Genomic DNA, 18,872 nt, shown 5'->3' on the forward strand with positions numbered 1-18,872 from the left:
ATGAATTGGTCTTCAAAATTAGAAACATACACATTTGCTATATCAGGCGCGAAAACTGCCCCCATTGCTACTCCCTTCAGTTGTTGAAAGAAGGTTTTCTTATGAATGAAGAATTTTTCACAAAGGGGTATTCGCAGGCAATCTATAATGAAAGTAGAGGGGACCTGGTGGGGTCTGTCCCTATTTTCCAAGAGTGCTAGTAATATGTGTAAGACTTCCTCTTGAGGGATGTTTGTGTATAGGCTTTCAATGTCCATACTTACTAAGAGTCCAGTGTCACTATCAAAGGGAATATTTTCAACCTTGTTTATTACTGCCATGGTGTCCCTTATGTAGTTTTCATTTTCTGTGGCAAAAGGACGGATGAAGAAATCTGAATACTGTGCCAGGGGCTTTAGAATGGAATTGCACCCTGACACAATTGGACGACCGGGGGGACTAGTTGTGCTCTTATGTATTTTAGGCAGTATGTATATTGCCGGGACTGTGGGAGCTTTGTTGATCAAGAAGGCTGCCTCCTTGTCACTTAGCCACCCTCCATTAACACCAGTGGCTATGAGATTTCGAATTTTGATTGCCAATTGTGTTGTTGGATTGCCTGGTAATTTTTTGTAGTTGGACGCCACCGAGAGTTGTGTTTCTAATTCTGAGTCATATGCTTTCTCATCCCAGAGTACAATTCCTCCGCCTTTGTCGGCAGGCTTAAAGATGGTGTCTGGGAGGGATTGGAGATGTAAAAGGGCTTGTTGTTGTGCTTTATTGAGATTGTAGGGAACCCACTTAGGATGCCTAAAAAGATGTTCAATTTCCGTCAACACAACGTTTTCGAATGTGATAATCTCTTTGGCAATCTGATTATTGGTCGGAAAGAAGTTAGAAACCGGGCGTAGCCCAGTTGCATCGACCGTTTGGATTGAATTTCTGTTCGCAAAGAAGTTTTTAAGGCGTACAGTTCTAAAGAACTTGTAGAGTTCTAGTTTGGTCGTGAAAAGTTCATTTTTATATGTGGGAACAAAAGATAAGCCTTGTGAAAGAACGAATATTTCATCAGGGGAGAGGGAGTGGGAGGATAAGTTAAATATTGGTACACTTACATTCTCACCTACCACTCGTAATACTGATTCCGGGTTCGTCTGTACCCCGGGGTGTAGTTGTTGCGACCCCATCCTCTGCGTGAATGTCTCTGTTGGCCTCGGACTGGTTGACCTTGTCCTCTCTGGCCCTGTCCTAAAAAAGGCTGTCTGGACGTAGATGGTTGTTCTTGTGCACTTCTTTGTTGGTATTCAGGACCACTTTCGTTTTCAGATTCCGAATCAGTGCCTGAGAAGGTGACCCTCTTTTGTTGGCCACGAAAAGAGCCTTGCTGTTGTCCTTGCAGTTGATAGAAATCTTTGTTGAGATAAGGATAGGTCCTCTCTTTGTTATATCTCTTTATGTCCAGTTGCAGTTTGGACGTCTTTTTTTGTTGGTTAAAGATTTCAAAATCTTTAATGGTCTGAGATATTTTATCTAACAGTGCCTTAGCATTAACGATGTTAGAGTCTGAGTTTATTTTAAGTTCAAGTGCTTCAATATCTTTAACTAGACTTTTGATATGTTTAAGAGCTGTCTCTATGCTCAGCACCATCCAGGTGCGTGAGCATTTATTAGAGGCAAAACTAAAGTGTAATTTAAAGTCTTCGTCCTCAGTGAAGATGATCGGAATGTTTCTGATCTGTAGTCCTGTAGGTATAATGTTAGCGTTGAGGCAATCTGTAAGAAACTTAGCATGTAGTTCCGTGCGAACTAGTTTTTTTCGTAATCTTTCCAACTGATTCAAATCAGATTCACACGGTAGTGGGGTTACAGGCCCTTTAGTTCCCAAGAGTGATGGACCTGATGAGATTTTTTGGATGTATTCGTCTGTGTAAGAGAGAGTCTCGGCCTCAGACATGTGCGTGGCCGGGAAACTCAAGATTAATGGAAGGTGGAGACCCACAGTCTCACTATTTGGAACACCACTTCGAAAAGTGACCCACAGCAGATAGAAATCTGCGCTAATACAAGATTTTTCTCAGGGGAAAACCCAATAAACCCTTGTAGGCTTGGGCAGTTTTATGGTTCAGAACATAAGGTGCTACAAGGGACTTATTTAAAAAATATTCTCTTAGTCAATGAGTGGTGCCACAATTTCTCACTCTTAAGTATCCAAAGGATATCAGATTTGCTTTAAACACAGCATAAATGCATGGAAGGTGAAGATAAAACAGAGCAAAAGAAGGGATATTTGTTTTGAATCAAATCTTTACTTTGTAAAAATGACAAGGGATGTGAAAACACAAATTAATTAAAGCAAGAAAAGTCATGAACGAAGAAAGACAATGTTTTTTCTATGGTTCATAACATTGAGTATCAGCTCCAGTTAGTTCAAACAAACAACCCAAATTAAACATTAACAAGTGGTTGTAGGTTGGCGTCAAATGACAGCATTAGAGGAGATGATAGCAGGATGTCGACGTTTCGGTCTTTGTTGTATCAATCAATAAGACCATCATCAGGACGATGTTTGATTTCAATGCTGTAAACAACTCCCTATATAAAAATAAATTTAATCATTAAAAACAAAATTAAATTGAAAAATTCATAAACCCTAAAAATGCTCTGAAAATATATACAAATACATAGAGCTTGAGGAAAGTATCTACCCCTTCCTGGTGATACCTCCATCTAATCTAAAGATCAATTCGCAATCAATGTGACTGAGTATACGTTACTGTCAATGAGTGGATCTGACTATCGTAAAGAATGGCATTTACTAGCAGCTGATAATACCAAACAATAGTAAGCTTTCCCAAGTTTGTACTTACTTGGGGAGTTCGCGAGCAGGACGGGAAAATGTCTTCAAAGGTTAATCTCGGTAGATTGACTGAACCTCGGGTAGCGGATGTTTATAGTGGCTGACCCGGAAATAGATATCAAGCAGTAAATGCGTTCTCTAACTTAAAACATGTTACTAGATGTAAGCCTCAGCGCAGCTGGGAGCAAAAATTTAAATCTAGAAACGAGCGCACTGGTCAATGTATAGTTGCTGCAACCGCTTGTTAAAACATGAGCGGATCTGACTATCGTAACAAATGGCATTAACTCGCAGCTGATAATACCAAACAACAGTATAATGACTAGCTTCCTTTCCTAAGTTTGTACTTACTTGTGTAGATCGCGAGCGGAACGGGAAAATATCTTCACAGGTTCGTCTCGGTAGTTTGACTGAACCTCGGGTAGCGGATGTTTATAGTGGCTGACCCGGAAGTCGAAATCAAGCAGTCGATGCGTTCTCTAACTTAAAACATGTAATTCGGTGTTAAATTAAGGATAATGAATACTACATTGTGTCATGGACCTAGATATCGAGCCTAAAGTAATTAACGTGTCATATGTTGAAAAAAGTCGGCTATCGTGGGTATCTTGAACGGTCGCCATCTTTAAGCTGGATTATAAGATCCATATAGTCTTACACATATTACTAGCACTCTTGGAAAATAGGGACAGACCCCACCAGGTCCCCTCTACTTTCATTATAGATTGCCTGCGAATACCCCTTTGTGAAAATTTCTTCATTCATAAGAAAACCTTCTTTCAACAACTGAAGGGAGTAGCAATGGGGGCAGTTTTCGCGCCTGATATAGCAAATGTGTATGTTTCTAATTTTGAAGACCAATTCATCTATGGCATCAATAATCCATTCGCAACCAACCTTAGATGTTGGTTGCGTTACATAGATGATATTTTTTTCATTTGGCACGGCACCCCTCCAGAGTTGAAACAATTTCATGACTGGATTAATATCCAGAATCCTAATCTGAAATTCACTCTGGTTTCTGATAATTTGAGCATCGATTTCTTGGATATCACTATTAAAGTCACTGAACAGAACACTCTATTTACAACTTTGTTTACTAAACCCACGGCTAAAAACACACTACTGAAATACAATAGCTGTCATCCTAAGGCCCTGCGGGATGGTTTGCCCTTTGGGCAATTTCTGCGTTTACGCAGAAATTGCACAAGAAGAACCGATTACTTTAAGGAAGCCCAAATATTGAAACAAAAACTTCTCTCTCGTGGCTATCCCAACAAGTTGTTGAAAAAATCTCTGAAACGAGCTTGGTATAATGACCGAGAATCACTATTACAAGTTAAAGCCAAGGTCACAGAACCAAAACTGGTATGTGTCACAACCTTTGGCACTTCCACGAATGCAATCAAAAAAGTGATCTCTAAAAATTGGTCTTTGCTCTCAGACTTACCTGAATTGACCAACAAGCCACTCTTTGCTTTCAAGAAAGCTAAAAACCTAAGGGATAGGCTAGTTCATGCTTACAAGAATAATAAAGACTTGGACCTAGTTGATAACATGCGACAACTTAGTCCTTTGCAGGGACATTACAAATGTAATCACTGCACAGCATGTAACACTACCTCTAACATCAAGCAGTTTGAGTTTAATAACAGAAACTACAAACTTAGGAATTTCTCAAACTGCAATACAACGAATGTTGTACATTGCATACAATGTCCCTGTGGTCTTAGATACTTCGGGAAGACAACTCAACCCATTAAAAAAAGAATCCTACAACATCAATCGAGGATTCGTTGTCGCACCGAAAATGCTCCATTGGTGGACCATTTCATTGTCAGTAAACATACCGAGAATGATTTGCACTGGTGGGTCGTGGAAGTGATCAAACCCACCATCAGACAACCTAATGTTGACTATCTTTTGACCATAAAAGAGCAACGTTGGATTTGCCTAGCTGATTCAGTTAATAAGGGCCTGAACTCTTACACAGAATGGCATGCGTTGGCATGCCTTAACTGAAAGTCTCAGATAAACTGTAGATGTTCATTATGTTCATTATGTGATTACAATCAAATTTTTTTTTTAAATCTGTACCTTGGGTGAACAATATGCATAATGTGCTGTGATCGTTTTTGTTATCTTAAGATCTTAACTTTCTTTCATTTTTTGCATTAATTTTGATCTCCCAATCTAAGATGGCCCCCTCTCTGACCCTTTGGCACTCCCACCAGCTAGGTGATCGTCAGTTTTTGGCATCGTTACTATATGGATCTTATAATCCAGCTTAAAGATGGTGACCGTTCAAGATACCCACGATAGCCGACTTTTTTCAACATATGACACGTTAATTACTTTAGGCTCGATATCTAGGTCCATGACACAATGTAGTATTCATTATCCTTAATTTAACACCGAGTTACATGTTTTAAGTTAGAGAACGCATCGACTGCTTGATTTCGACTTCCGGGTCAGCCACTATAAACATCCGCTACCCGAGGTTCAGTCAAACTACCGAGACGAACCTGTGAAGATATTTTCCCGTTCCGCTCGCGATCTACACAAGTAAGTACAAACTTAGGAAAGGAAGCTAGTCATTATACTGTTGTTTGGTATTATCAGCTGCGAGTTAATGCCATTTGTTCCGATAGTCAGATCCGCTCATGTTTTAACGAGCGGTTGCAGCAACTATACATTGACCAGTGCGCTCGTTTCTAGATTTAAATTTTTGCTCCCAGCTGCGCTGAGGCTTACCCCTAGTAACATGTTTTAAGTTAGAGAACGCATTTACTGCTTGATATCTATTTCCGGGTCAGCCACTATAAACATCCGCTACCCGAGGTTCAGTCAATCTACCGAGACGAACCTTTGAAGACATTTTCCCGTTCCGCTCGCGAACTCCCCAAGTAAGTACAAACTTGGGAAAGCTTACTATTGTTTGGTATTATCAGCTGCTAGTAAATGCCATTCTTTACGATAGTCAGATCCGCTCATGTTTCAACAAGCGGCTGCAGCAACCATACACCAACCAGTGCGCTCGCTTCTACATTTAAATTTTTGCTCCCAGCTGCGCTGAGGCTTACCCTTTCTCACACCTAACACATGCTAAATGTTCGTTTTATCCCCTTGTTTTTAAACAATTTAATCTTTTCTACTGTTTCTAAATAGAACAAGAACATCGCTCCGTCTGGACTAATTAGCCAGCGCGATTGAACTCCGATTAACGTATGGGTCACATACTTCCAGTTTGAGGTAGATTTCATTTAGTTTTATTTTCATACATTTACTTAATTCTGCTTGCCACATTAACTAAGAGAGTTCTTTTCTCTCCAGACCTCTCCATTGACCATTCGATCATCTGACACGGTCCCCTTTAACACCTTCGCTGCTAAGGCAATTCCCCTCCTGTGCTGGAAATTGCTATATTTCATTGTTTTATGACGAGCTGGGCTCGTCATCAGCACACGACCACTGTGCACCATGACGAGCCCAGCTCGTCATCAGCATCGAAAGGGTTAAACACCATAAGGTATGCCATTAGTTATAGAGATTTACAGACGTCTGTAGAGTTATTCATATACTCTGGCTTGGTAGAAGAGAGTGTGACTTAAGATGGCAATTTCGACCATATTGATGTGTTACAACTCTTTTTTTGACACAAAAATGCTGACTTGGTCTAACGATGGAGAATGTGATCTCAATGAACCTGTTTTATCTTCACCTTTAAACTGTTTAAGTTTCTCAAATGCTTAGCATTGTCGCTTTGCTCACATGAAGTGCATAGCTGTATGAATTTTTTAAATTGAAGCAATAGAATGTGCAAGGTTTTTAATATATAAGAATGTACACTGAAAAGTCACTTGACCATGATATTTAGCAATGGTACATCTCTCATGTTTTACAATAATATAAAACTGTGTGCTCTTGATTATTTTTCATTTAGGTCAAATGGCTAATATTGACAGTAACGTATACTCAGTCACATTGATTGCGAATTGATCTTTAGATTAGATGGAGGTATCACCAGGAAGGGGTAGATACTTTCCTCAAGCTCTATGTATTTGTATATATTTTCAGAGCATTTTTAGGGTTTATGAATTTTTCAATTTAATTTTGTTTTTAATGATTAAATTTATTTTTATATAGGGAGTTGTTTACAGCATTGAAATCAAACATCGTCCTGATGATGGTCTTATTGATTGATACAACAAAGACCGAAACGTCGACATCCTGCTATCATCTCCTCTAATGCTGTCATTTGACGCCAACCTACAACCACTTGTTAATGTTTAATTTGGGTTGTTTGTTTGAACTAACTGGAGCTGATACTCAATGTTATGAACCATAGAAAAAACATTGTCTTTCTTCGTTCATGACTTTTCTTGCTTTAATTAATTTGTGTTTTCACATCCCTTTTCATTTTTACAAAGTAAAGATTTGATTCAAAACAAATATCCCTTCTTTTGCTCTGTTTTATCTTCACCTTCCATGCATTTATGCTGTGTTTAAAGCAAATCTGATATCCTTTGGATACTTAAGAGTGAGAAATTGTGGCACCACTCATTGACTAAGAGAATATTTTTTAAATAAGTCCCTTGTAGCACCTTATGTTCTGAACCATAAAACTGCCCAAGCCTACAAGGGTTTATTGGGTTTTCCCCTGAGAAAAATCTTGTATATATGCAGGCATTGATATTGGAGATCTAACAACAGAAGTGGTCCGCTTCAAGGCAAAAATAAATCTGCAATGGAGCCAAGAGGCTGCCAAAAAATATGTTACCAAGCGGCAGCTGAATTATGAGTATGGGGAGGCAAGCTGCAGGTGCCTGGCCCAAAAACTCAGATCTAAGGAAGCTGCCCAAAGAATTAATTCTATTTTGGACTCCTGCGGGCACTCTGTTGAGAACGAGACTGGTATATTAGATGTATTTAAGGAGTTTTATGAAACACTATATGCTGGAGAACACTATGACAGTCAAAAAGGTGCAATACTTTTACAGCAATACTGTGAGCAGGATCTTGGGGAGGAGGAAGCGGAGCGGTTGGAGGCTCCTATTACGATGCATGAATTGGAGCCGTCTATAAATGGGTTAGCAGCCGGAAAGGCGCCAGGGCCTAATAAACTTCCGTTGGAGATTTATAAAAGCTTTTTTGGCATTTTAAAGGAGGATTTGTTAGCTGTATTTAGGCGAGCCCAGATGGGCGTCTATCCTAAGTCATGGGATGAGGCTAGCATTGTGGTGTTCAAAACAAAATGATAAACCTGCCGATCGCGCGGCATCATACCGCCCTATATACCTATAAAAAATTCTGCCGACTAGGCTGGCGGCAGTGATTACTCCACTGGTGAAAATACGACAGCATGGATTTATCCCCAATCGTGGAACAAAAAATCACGTAAATAGGGTAATAACTTTATTTGATCATCCTAATGGTACTGGCGAAGCACTCAGCCTTATTTAATTAGATGCCGAGAAGGCCTTTGATCGAGTTTCATGGGGCTTTTTATGGGCTGTGATATGACGTCGTGGGTTTGGGCCGCAGTTCATAATAGCTTTGCAGACGCTATATCGTCAACCAGTAGCCAGGATATGCACCATGGGGCTCGAATCAAAATTAGTGTCTATCTGGCGGGGAACTAGACAGGGGTGTCCCTGATCCCCGTTATTATTCTCATTATATATTGACCCGTTTTTAAAGATGATTGAAAAGAGTCCTCGGATTCAATCAGTAACTATACAGCAACAACAATACCGCATCTTCGCATACGCTGATGATGTGGCCGTGGTATCCCCGAAACCAGCAGTAGCATGCTGTAGATAGAACAATTGGCAGCAGAGTACGGGGAAGTATCGGGCTATGAATTAAATACAGCCAAAACAAATATTTTATGTGTTAATGTTGGCTCATACACAGACCAAAGGGTTTCACAAGAGGTAACTTATTTGGGGGTGCGGATAAGGGCCTCTCCGTCTGCGCTAGTTGTGTCTAATTGGGGGAAGCTAATGATGGGGATCCGCAATCAACTGGATCAATGCGAATGTTTAAATCTATCGCTGGTAGGTAGATGTAATGTCTTAAAAATTATGATCCTACCTAAAATACTGTATGTGTACCGTGTACCCTTGGAGATACCCCGAGCTAATCTTGCACAACTACAGTCCTTGTGTATGAGGTTCATATGGGCACATGGAAAAGCGCGTAGAGCAATGCGCTATATGGTTTTACCTAGGGCCGTAGGTGGGTGGTCTGTCCTTGACTTTACTTTGGACTACTATGCATGTATGCTACAACATATGAATATATTGCTCACTGGGGTGGGGCCGATAGAGATGGCCGAATCCCCTTCTATATACTATATGCTGTTAGGGACTGAAGTAAAAAACTGCCTGTTTTTGAACTTGGTCTGGAGTTACTATAAGCGCACAAGATTCAAGGTTCTTATAGCTGCATATAAAGTGTGGAAAGCTATTAAGAAGATATACGTGGCAGAAAAAGTTTCTTGGTATACCCCATTAACAGCTTCGATCTTTTTTCCTAGCGTATTTTGAGATCGGGTTGTGTATAACTGGCGTGCTAAAGGAATCACCATGGTTGGTGACTTATTTATGGAAGGTGGGTTAAAATCGTTTGATCAGCTTAGGGAGCAATATCAGCTCTCTCGGTTGGATTTCTTTAAATACTTACAAATCAGGGACTATTTGTTGAAAGCCCGCTGGAATATACAACCTAACCCCCTTATTGAAGCAAACAGAAAGGCGGCACAAATTGGTACACTCTATACTCTCATGCTTGATACAATGCCTAATGACCTGGAAGATCATACTCATAAATGGGAGTATAGATTAGGATGCCACGGCATACTGCTGGAGACTTACATTGAGCTAGCTGGACTACTATTCATGTCTGCGAATTTAGCTGCCTAACATTACAAGACCATTTTCTATTTGTATTTGACACCTGTTAAAATTGCAAAATGGGGTGGGGATTAGGAGGGAAAATGCTTTCGCTGCGGGGCTCCAGCTGCTGATGTGGTACATATTTTTTACTCATGTGGGCAGTTAAGGAGGTTATTTGAGCAGGTGGACAAGTTCTTAACTGTAATTTTGAGAGTACCTACACATTTATCACCTATGCAGATTTTGTTGGGTGTAGACATGGGTGCAGTTGCGGATACAGCACCCAGTAATGCTGTCTATTTGATTTTTGTAGCCGCAGCTGTGGTTAGGCTCTGTATAGCCTCTTGTTAGCTGCAAAAAGATGCTCCATCATTTGATGCCTGGTGGGCAAGTTTTTTTGTTATGTTTATTATCGAGTATAGCTTATATGCTCTGAAAGGCAGCCTGATAATGGATATAGATATGGAAACCCCTCTGCTCTCTCTGGTACTAATATGATGTGTCCTCTTCTTTGTATCTTGATCAGTTCATTCTATTTTTCTTTTCTTTTTTTCTCCCCTGTACATATGTGTTGCCAAGTATTAACTGTACAGTTGGTTATGGATTCTGGTTAGATGTTATCGCTAATTTGTTTTATTTCATATTATTTTATATGCCTGGCCTTTCTCTTTGTTTGTTACTCATGTATTTTCAAAAAAAAAAGTTTAAAAAAAAATCTTGTAATTGTTTCAGTGCTTTCACATCTGACTCAGTAGAGACACCTAGTAAGGACTAGTGAAACTGAAGCTTCATTTAAGTATTTCAATGCTTTTTTTATTTGACTCAAGGAGGACACCTAGTAATGACCTGTAGGACTGCACCTTACATGGAAGAATATCAATGCTGTTGCCTTTGACTTGAGAGGCATACCTCGTAACGACTAGTGGAACTGCAACTTTTTGAAAGAATTTCAATGCTCTCTCATTTGACCCAAGACTAAATTCTAGTAAAGCCCTGAGGAACTGTAGCTCTAGGAAAAAGTTTTGAAGATCTTGGGGCAGATTTATGTTAACTGGCGCATCCCGAGGGATGCGCCAGTTAACATGCGCCACAGTGCGCCACAGCTACACCACCCATGGTGCGCCGCATTTATAATGCGGCGCACCATGGTGCAAAAATGGCACAGATGGGTGACGCATCTGTGCCGGAAATGTGGCGCATTGCTGGAGTTGCGTCGCAAGCGCGACGCAGCTCCAGCAAGGCTCGGGGGTGCCCCATCTACACAATGCTGCATCAAGACCTACGCCTGCTTCAAGCAGGCGCAGGGTTTTGACGCAGCATTGTCCAGTAAGTGACTCAGTGAAATCTCATAGATTTCACTCAGCCACTTTCAGGAGGCGTTCCTGCACAGGAACGCCCCCCCCTGCGCAGGAACGCCTCCTTATGGCGCAGGGCTTTGCAACGTGACGCATCTCCTAGATGCGTCACGTTGTAAATAGGGCGCATTGTTTGGGCTGCAGTTGCGTCAAATAAAGTGACGCAATTGCGGCGCAAGGCCATCATAAATCTGCCCCTTAGTGTCTGACTCATGAGGGACCTCAAGTAGCAATTTGAGGCTTTACGAGTTTATAAAATTATTGTTTGCACAAGTTGAGCTATTGATTTATCATCATTTATCAACATTGGCTATTTACTTATCCTGTCAAAACCATGCACAATTTATTAGAGTAGTAAAGATGGATATGTAAATTTTTATGTTGAAGCCATACGTCCTGAACTTTCTAAAGGACGTTTGAAGCAGTTGCATCTTAATGAAGATGGTCATTTAGCAAAAGCATTAGTTATTGCAACTTTGTGACAGGAATGTTAAGCGTCTGCTTCTGACTTGAGAGGGACATCTAAGTAACCTTTTCAAGGGCTGCCGCCTTGTTAAAGACTTCTCTCTGTTTCTTCTGACTCAAGAAGGACATCTTATAATTACTTGAGGTCATTAAGTTATCTGAAAGACCAGACCCATTGGCTCTGCCAATGCTTGTTATATGTAGGTTTTCCAAAATACTTTATCATTTCTCTCCAAACTATTCAAATATTTTTTGTCTGCCCTCTCTTTACTCTTGCCTATCATACTGATACTTCTCCACAGCCTGCTTCGCTTTTTTGACTACTTTATCATTCCATTTCAGATTCCAATATATCTTTATTGTCTTTAAGTGTTTTATTCTCTTGATCCACTCACTCAATGCTCATTGATTTCATTGAATACCCAAACCTATCCTCTGATTTCCGTCTCTCAGTATCTTCTTTCTTTGCCTCGACCTCCATGCACTCTTTCATGAGTGATCGCATATATTCTATTTGAGTTGCTTTAAATTTCTGTTTTCAGGAAACTGTGTACCTTTATTCTGTCTTTCAAACTGGCTTCAAAGAATCGCTGTAATAAATAAATACATTTATAGCCTAAAAAGTATTTTCTCTGAGGCAGCCCTCATTCAGTCATTAATGGTATGCACCCCCGAATGTTCATGCTGCATTCCTCTTGCAAATGCAGTAAACCTATTACAGCTATCAGCTTTTATTTAATATTAGCATGTGCACAAATGTCTGTTTATGTTGGTTTCTTTCCAACCCCTCTGCATGATACAAATTCTACAGCTTTGCTTTGTGTCATTCAATTAATTGGTGTGCTTCTACTAGGATTCATGCTAAATGTTAAGATGATTGTTATATTCTTAAAATGATGTAATAGGCCTTGACAGGTTTTTTTAAATAAGGTTTTTCCATTTTAGTCCATACCGTCCATGTTTACCATTTGCTGTCAAGACAACTTTTTTGATATAAATACTGATGGCCTTATATAAACTGCACTAACAGTACATAAAGTAGTGCTACTTACTATACAATTCAATTCACAAACCTATGGATTGAAATCTCCACATTCGCATTCTCTATCTTTGTTTTGGGTCTTTCCTCACACAAATACATTTACTACTAAGTGGTAAATGTGAAATGGACTGGGGAGTGGCATGACAATTGGGAATGATTACTACTAAATGTTAGGGGCTTAAGACAGGATAAGGCAGGATTTGGGGTAGTAAAGACACCTAGCTGTAAAACAATTAGCCAATTACTATTTACACACTGCGCCACTAAATTTACTACAGCCAAAAAGGGCCCAAAACAGTAGTAAAGGGACTCCGGCTCAGACCAAGAGTATGTTCAACATCACACACTGCTGGTACTGCACAACCCTCCCATTAAAGACAATGGAGGCAGGGACCTAAAGAGGAACACTTTAGGAAATAAAGCTGTTATTTCAGGAAAAAAATATTAATCATATCTTTTAATTAAATAAATGTAACTTCATTTTCTTTTACATAAAATTGGTTCATTACATACTTGTTATAATGAATTCATTGTATACCTAACTTTTAGAATGTTTTAAATACATAATAAATAAATAAATAAATACATTTTAATTTAGGTAAGGCTTTCTTAATAAAACATAAAACAAACATTTCATTTTATTCAATTTAATACATTCATTCCATTTATTATATTTATATTAATTACATATTAAAATAAAATTAAGTTAGCAGTATTATTTTGGACATTATATAAGTCGGACAGAATCAGATTTCTCCTTCCATTATTAATGAATATTCATCCTTGTTCATGTAACGAAGGTTTTAATTATTTGCACTCATTGGCCTTCTCCGATATCTGCATCGCTGTAGCAAACTTCATTTGTGACTCTGTCATGATTAGAAAGAAATTGGTATAGAATTATTAGGGTATGACCTTGTTTTTTAAGGAAGTAATATGATGTTTTTTATTTGCCTTTTGCTGAAACATTATGAAATGCTGTTTTTAATCTTTCTTCATTGAAGTTTTTTGAATTGTAAATATTTCTAATGTGAAACTTTTATGGTTCTCTGAACCGAAATAAAGTTATTCTTTAAGGTAGTAGTGTTGAAGCATTTTTTTTTATTTTGTTCTACATTTAAAATAAATGGATAACATTAATTTAAATTAATGTTTAGCCTATAATATTGTTACGTTTTTCAACAATATCAATAAGTATTTACACGTTTTCTATATTTACCATAGGATGCCTCCGCCTCTGTGGTGAAGAACTGTGCTTATGTGTGAAAAGTTACTAGTAGTAATATATATTTGTAAATTAGGTTACATGTCCACACTTTGTTGTAAGTTTACACGTGGAAATGATGAATAGACATAAGAAGCCATGTGTAGGTGTGTTCATGTGTAAATTTACTAAGGGTGGGCGTAGTTCGCATAGTAGCGCTACGCGAAGCTACGCGAAGTGCACTTCGCACTACGCGAACTTCATGTAGCACTACGCGAGCTGCGTAGTAGCATGTTCGTACTGTGCAAGATGCGTTTTCAATAATTGCACAGTGCGGACAAGCATCCGGCACTGTGCAATCATTGAAAACGGCATCTTGCACAGTGCGAGCTGTAGTTTTCTGCTGCTCGAGTAAATATTACTCGAGCTGCAGCTTTCTCAACGCGAACTGGTAGTTTCTCATTGAGAGCGGTCGCGAGCATGCACAACCACTCACAATGAGAAACCTTACCTCCCTGCGTTGAGAATCTCGCCGGGATGTCATTTTGCTTGCTCGCGGTCGCGAACATGACGTTCAGGACCGCGAACAAGCAAAAAATGAGCGCTGCACTACGCTACGCTGCACTACGCATGTTCGCACTGTGCTACGTGCAGCTTGCGTAGTGCGAAGTTGCGCAAACTTCGCAAACTCCGCGAGCGTAGCGTAGTGCTTCGCCCAGGCCTAAAATTTACCTTAGTGATTAGGCACCCAATCGTTAATGATACAGTTGTGGAACCAAATGATTTAATTGGCATGCATATCTTGTCTCTATAAGTATTCACAGGTAATGTTCACTTTTTTATTCAAACCAATGTATCACCAGTTTCATTTACACATGAGCTTGGATACGTTTCAAGTTTTCTTTTTAAAATTCACTATTTTACATGCTGATCCACCCATTTTCCTTTTAACTGTGAAATATTATTAGCTCTTTAACCAATCTAGATTATTTTTTGCAAGAAAAGGCATTTATTTTATTAAGTGTTGGATTGTGCTTGATAGTGGGCTCTACAGCAACCATGTATTAGTCACAAAACTACTGTTAAACTTAATTTCTACAATGCTTTCTTTTCCATTGTTTGGGCAAAAAAATGCATTAACCTATTAGTATTCATGTCTATTAGTGGTTAAAACTGGCTGCTATGTAAAGGCATGCGATTTTCTCTAAATATTACTAGCCTCCTTCTAGGATATCTCACACCGTATGGTTCAGGGGTCCCATCCTTATTTTTAATTGTCTTTGTTTCATAGGGTGCTTTTTGGGGTCTCGTCATTGGATTGGTTGTTGGAGCGATACGCCTGATCATGGACTTCGTCTATCAAGCACCGCATTGTGGCGAGGTGGACACACGTCCCTCTGTTCTGAAAGATATTCATTACCTGCATTTTGCTTTGATCCTTTTTGCACTGACTGCCATCATCAGTACAGTTGTGAGCCTATGTACCCCTTCAATCCCAGATGAGAGTGTAAGCATATTTGCCACTTTTAAAATTTGAATATTTGTGGGGGGAAATTGTGGTGAGAACATTCTAAATGTGGTTTCTGTGTGAGTTCCTATGTGTGCACTGTTAGGGAAGGTAATTAGGTGGGATAGTATTCAGTATACCCTCACAGTAAAACTTTTCAGAAGACAATTTGAAAAAAGCTGAAGACTGTTCCCATTCTTTCTTGTCCATATGAATAGAAGGTGTGATATACCCAAACAAAAGTAAAAAAGCAATAGTCACAGAAATATGAGTTTATTAATTGCTTTGAACAAAGCCAGATTAAACTGAGAACTTTAACAAGTGATTTATGTACTTATAGTAACATCGGCAAGCAAGTCTATACCTCTCAACTAGGATGGTGCTCCCAAATTCAAAAATAGGGTTGTTCCTGTGTCTCTGCCTGTTTACATGAACTTTGCAATTTCACTATCAGTTTGCTGAAACGTGGTGTGTGGTGGCACACATGATGATGATCAAATGTGAGATATTACCTAATGTAAGCGCAATGTGAGGCCCTTTCCAGTCTGAAGGACAAGGATTCAAGGCATATCTGAGAATGGTCTGAGTAGGAGTTACATTGAATGGTACTGATGATACTGTAATTGGCTAAATGCAAACGATCTAATAACGCAAACAACCCATGTTGTCCCTGTGGAAAACTAATGAATTTAGGCCAGTGGGGAAAAACAGGGCAGCAGATAAAGAATTGTATAAAACGGACACAAACTAATAGGTACATTAGGCAAGAAGGGAAGGGCAATCTGCCCTTTGTTTTAGATGGAAATTCACCCAGTTACCATAGCATAGTCTTTTCATGTTACTCTAGTATCCCAAGGTTCTGAAATTATGGATTTTCAACAAGAGTGTAATCTCCTGATTGGCCAGTCTTTGACAGGCTGACCCAAACTGCTCTGGTGAGGTGTGAAGTGGCCAGGAATATCCCATTCTTGCCAGCCCAGAAACATGGAGAAATAGGAGCGAGCTGCATAGCAACTCAGATCTTTACCTGGTAGAAACAAGAAGAAGGACTGCTCTGTTGAACTGATGGTCTGCACCAAGAGCACTGCACTTTTAAGGACTTCACCTGCTGCACACATTGGGCTTCACCAAGTGAAGACCTTTAGTTTCCTTTCTCTAAAAAGTGGAGTAGCGGACTCCCTGGAAGCAACAACTGAAAAGAGCTCCACCTGTATCAGCTCTACCAAGAAGAACCCAGCTGACCAGCTGCACCTGGACTTGCAAAGATTTGACCAGGTGCCTTGTGGGTCTTGTAGTCCCAGCTTCCCAAGGAGCAACTCAGAGCTTCTGGCCCTTTGGAGTGGTGCTTGGGACACCTCAAGACCCCAGAAGGCCCTCCTGGAACAAGATCCAGAAGTTTAAGACCATTTGGAGTGTTTCCATCAAAAGCTCTATAAGTTGACTGACCCATCATCGAGAGTCAAGCTGGTGACGTCAAACCGCGACTCGGCCTAAGATTCAGGTTTGCTGCGCTAAAGCTCATAAGATTTGGTCATCGATGAGACCTTCAGGTATTAAAAGTAACCCTGGGCGAAGGACTTCGCTACGCCCACGAAGTGGGCGTAGTGTTGCCTACTTCGCCTTTTGGAAAGTAGGCGAAGCACGCAACACTACGCCCACTCCTTGGGCGTAGCGAAGTTGCCCGCCACCCGCCTCCCTCCCGCCCTCCCGAACATCCCTAATTTTATTAAATGGGCACATCAAAATAAATAAAATGCACTTACCTTGTCTCGGGGCTTCCTCTGCTCATTCACGCCGCCGTCTGCTAACCAATGCGCATGCGCAGGCGGCCGCGCATGCGCATTTCTCACGAGAAATGCGCATGCGCGCCGCTGCGCATGCGCATTGGTTAGCAGACTGAGGCGTGAACGAGCAGAGGGAGCCCCGGGATGCCGCAGACAAGGTAAGTGCATTTTATTTATTTTGATGTGCCCATTTAATAAAATTAGGGATGTAAGGGAGGGGGGCATGCAGCGCATAGTGGGGCTACGTGAAGTGCGCAGGTGGGCGTAGTTTCTCGCCCACTTTGCGTAGCTTCGCGTAGCCCCACTACGCACACTACGCCCAGGGTTAATTAAAAGAGGCTTACGGCTGAAGGAAGCTCTGATATAATTTACTATGATTTACACTTCATCCCTTTCTACTTCCTCCATTTATGTCCAAACCCCAGTAAACCTTTTAGTCGCTCCGACCCTTTTTGCATAGGCTTTTTCAAATTTCCTTGTACGAATCATTTTATTGTGATATTCTGGGTAGGTACTCTAGTTGTCCTACAATTCTGCAGAATCAATGGTTGTACCATGATAGAGGAGATCGCATAAAAACTCTCCCTCTTTTAGCAAAGCTGACCTCTGTTTTGGCAAGCCAAGAGAGCCACATGAGCCTCCAGATCAACTCCTATCTACAGGCCTTTACTAAGAGCACCAACATTTTTTTCCCAAAACTGGGCCAGCATTGGCAGGTGAAAAAATTATGTCATCAATCGCCTGCTCACATTCGCTGGCAGCGAAAGCATCTATCGTCCAATTCAGAATACATCCTATGGAGGGATTTAGGAGTATAATAAGTAATCCAGCATGACAAAAATGACATTTGCTTAAAGTTGGCAGCCCTTAAGGCCTTGTTACCAAGTTGTCAGATCGTCTGCCACTTGACCTCAGAGAAGGAACATTGCGTGTCTGTAATTTTATTCAAATCATTCTTTATTAGGCAGCATTCCCCTTGCCTCTGCAAAACTCTGTGCCAATTACCCACACTTCTTAGTTTTGCTTTAAAGAAATCACCCGTTAGTGGTGATGAACCTGCACTAGACACGAGGCAGTATTTTTTCACTAGATGGGTAATCTGTAGATACCCAAACAAAAATAGATTGCAACGATACCCGCACCAAGCTTGAAGTTCCTGCCAAGAAATGCATCTCCCTCCCACCAAAAAGTGGCCCAGCTCTCTAAGGCTGTTAACATTCCAAAACCTTAACTGGCTGGACTGAATATGTGAGCTCGTAGCTTTACATTCTCTTAGCTGCAGATATTCATATCCTGCACCCATAGTCTTTCTGGAATATAATAACTAGAGTTTCGGACGATACTCATGTAGTGTCTTATACCACATTTTTTTCTGCAGTTTGGCTGTCTTTATGAAGACCGGGAGCTGAGAACCAGCTTTCTTCACCATTTATCGAAAAAGAAGCTATTTAAGGATCCCTTAAGGTCAATTATGAAACAATATGTCTATGAGAGACTCTTTATAATCCATACGTATCTGGAGCAATGCCAGTCCCACTTGATTAGTTTACAATTGCAGCGCTGCATATTTTACCCTTGGTGCCTTCTTGTTCCAGACAAACTGTCGAAAGAGTGGTTCTAGTTTTTTTTTATATATCGTATTGATTCATATTGGGACATTAGTGAATAAAATAATTATTTAAGGTAGAGGATTTTCTTATAAGAGCGACCCGGCCAATGAGTGTAAGAAGGAGATGTGACCATCTATCTAATAAATCTCTAATTTGTTTTAGCCTTGCCT

At 40.2% G+C, this 18,872-nt stretch overlaps 1 protein-coding gene across 1 annotated transcript in view; it reads left to right on the forward strand.

The window, feature by feature from the left end:
* The window catches only part of LOC147747153 (sodium/glucose cotransporter 4-like), a 782,848-nt gene that overhangs the window by 660,553 nt on the left and 103,423 nt on the right, over nucleotides 1-18,872 (forward strand). The window contains exon 12 of the mRNA XM_086952400.1: nucleotides 15,093-15,308. Coding sequence (XP_086808526.1) covers nucleotides 15,093-15,308 — 216 coding nt within the window. The remainder of the gene's footprint in view (nucleotides 1-15,092; nucleotides 15,309-18,872) is intronic.

Source organism: Lissotriton vulgaris, chromosome 1_1 (assembly GCF_964263255.1).
Source record: "Lissotriton vulgaris chromosome 1_1, aLisVul1.2, whole genome shotgun sequence".
NCBI lineage: Eukaryota > Metazoa > Chordata > Amphibia > Caudata > Salamandridae > Lissotriton > Lissotriton vulgaris.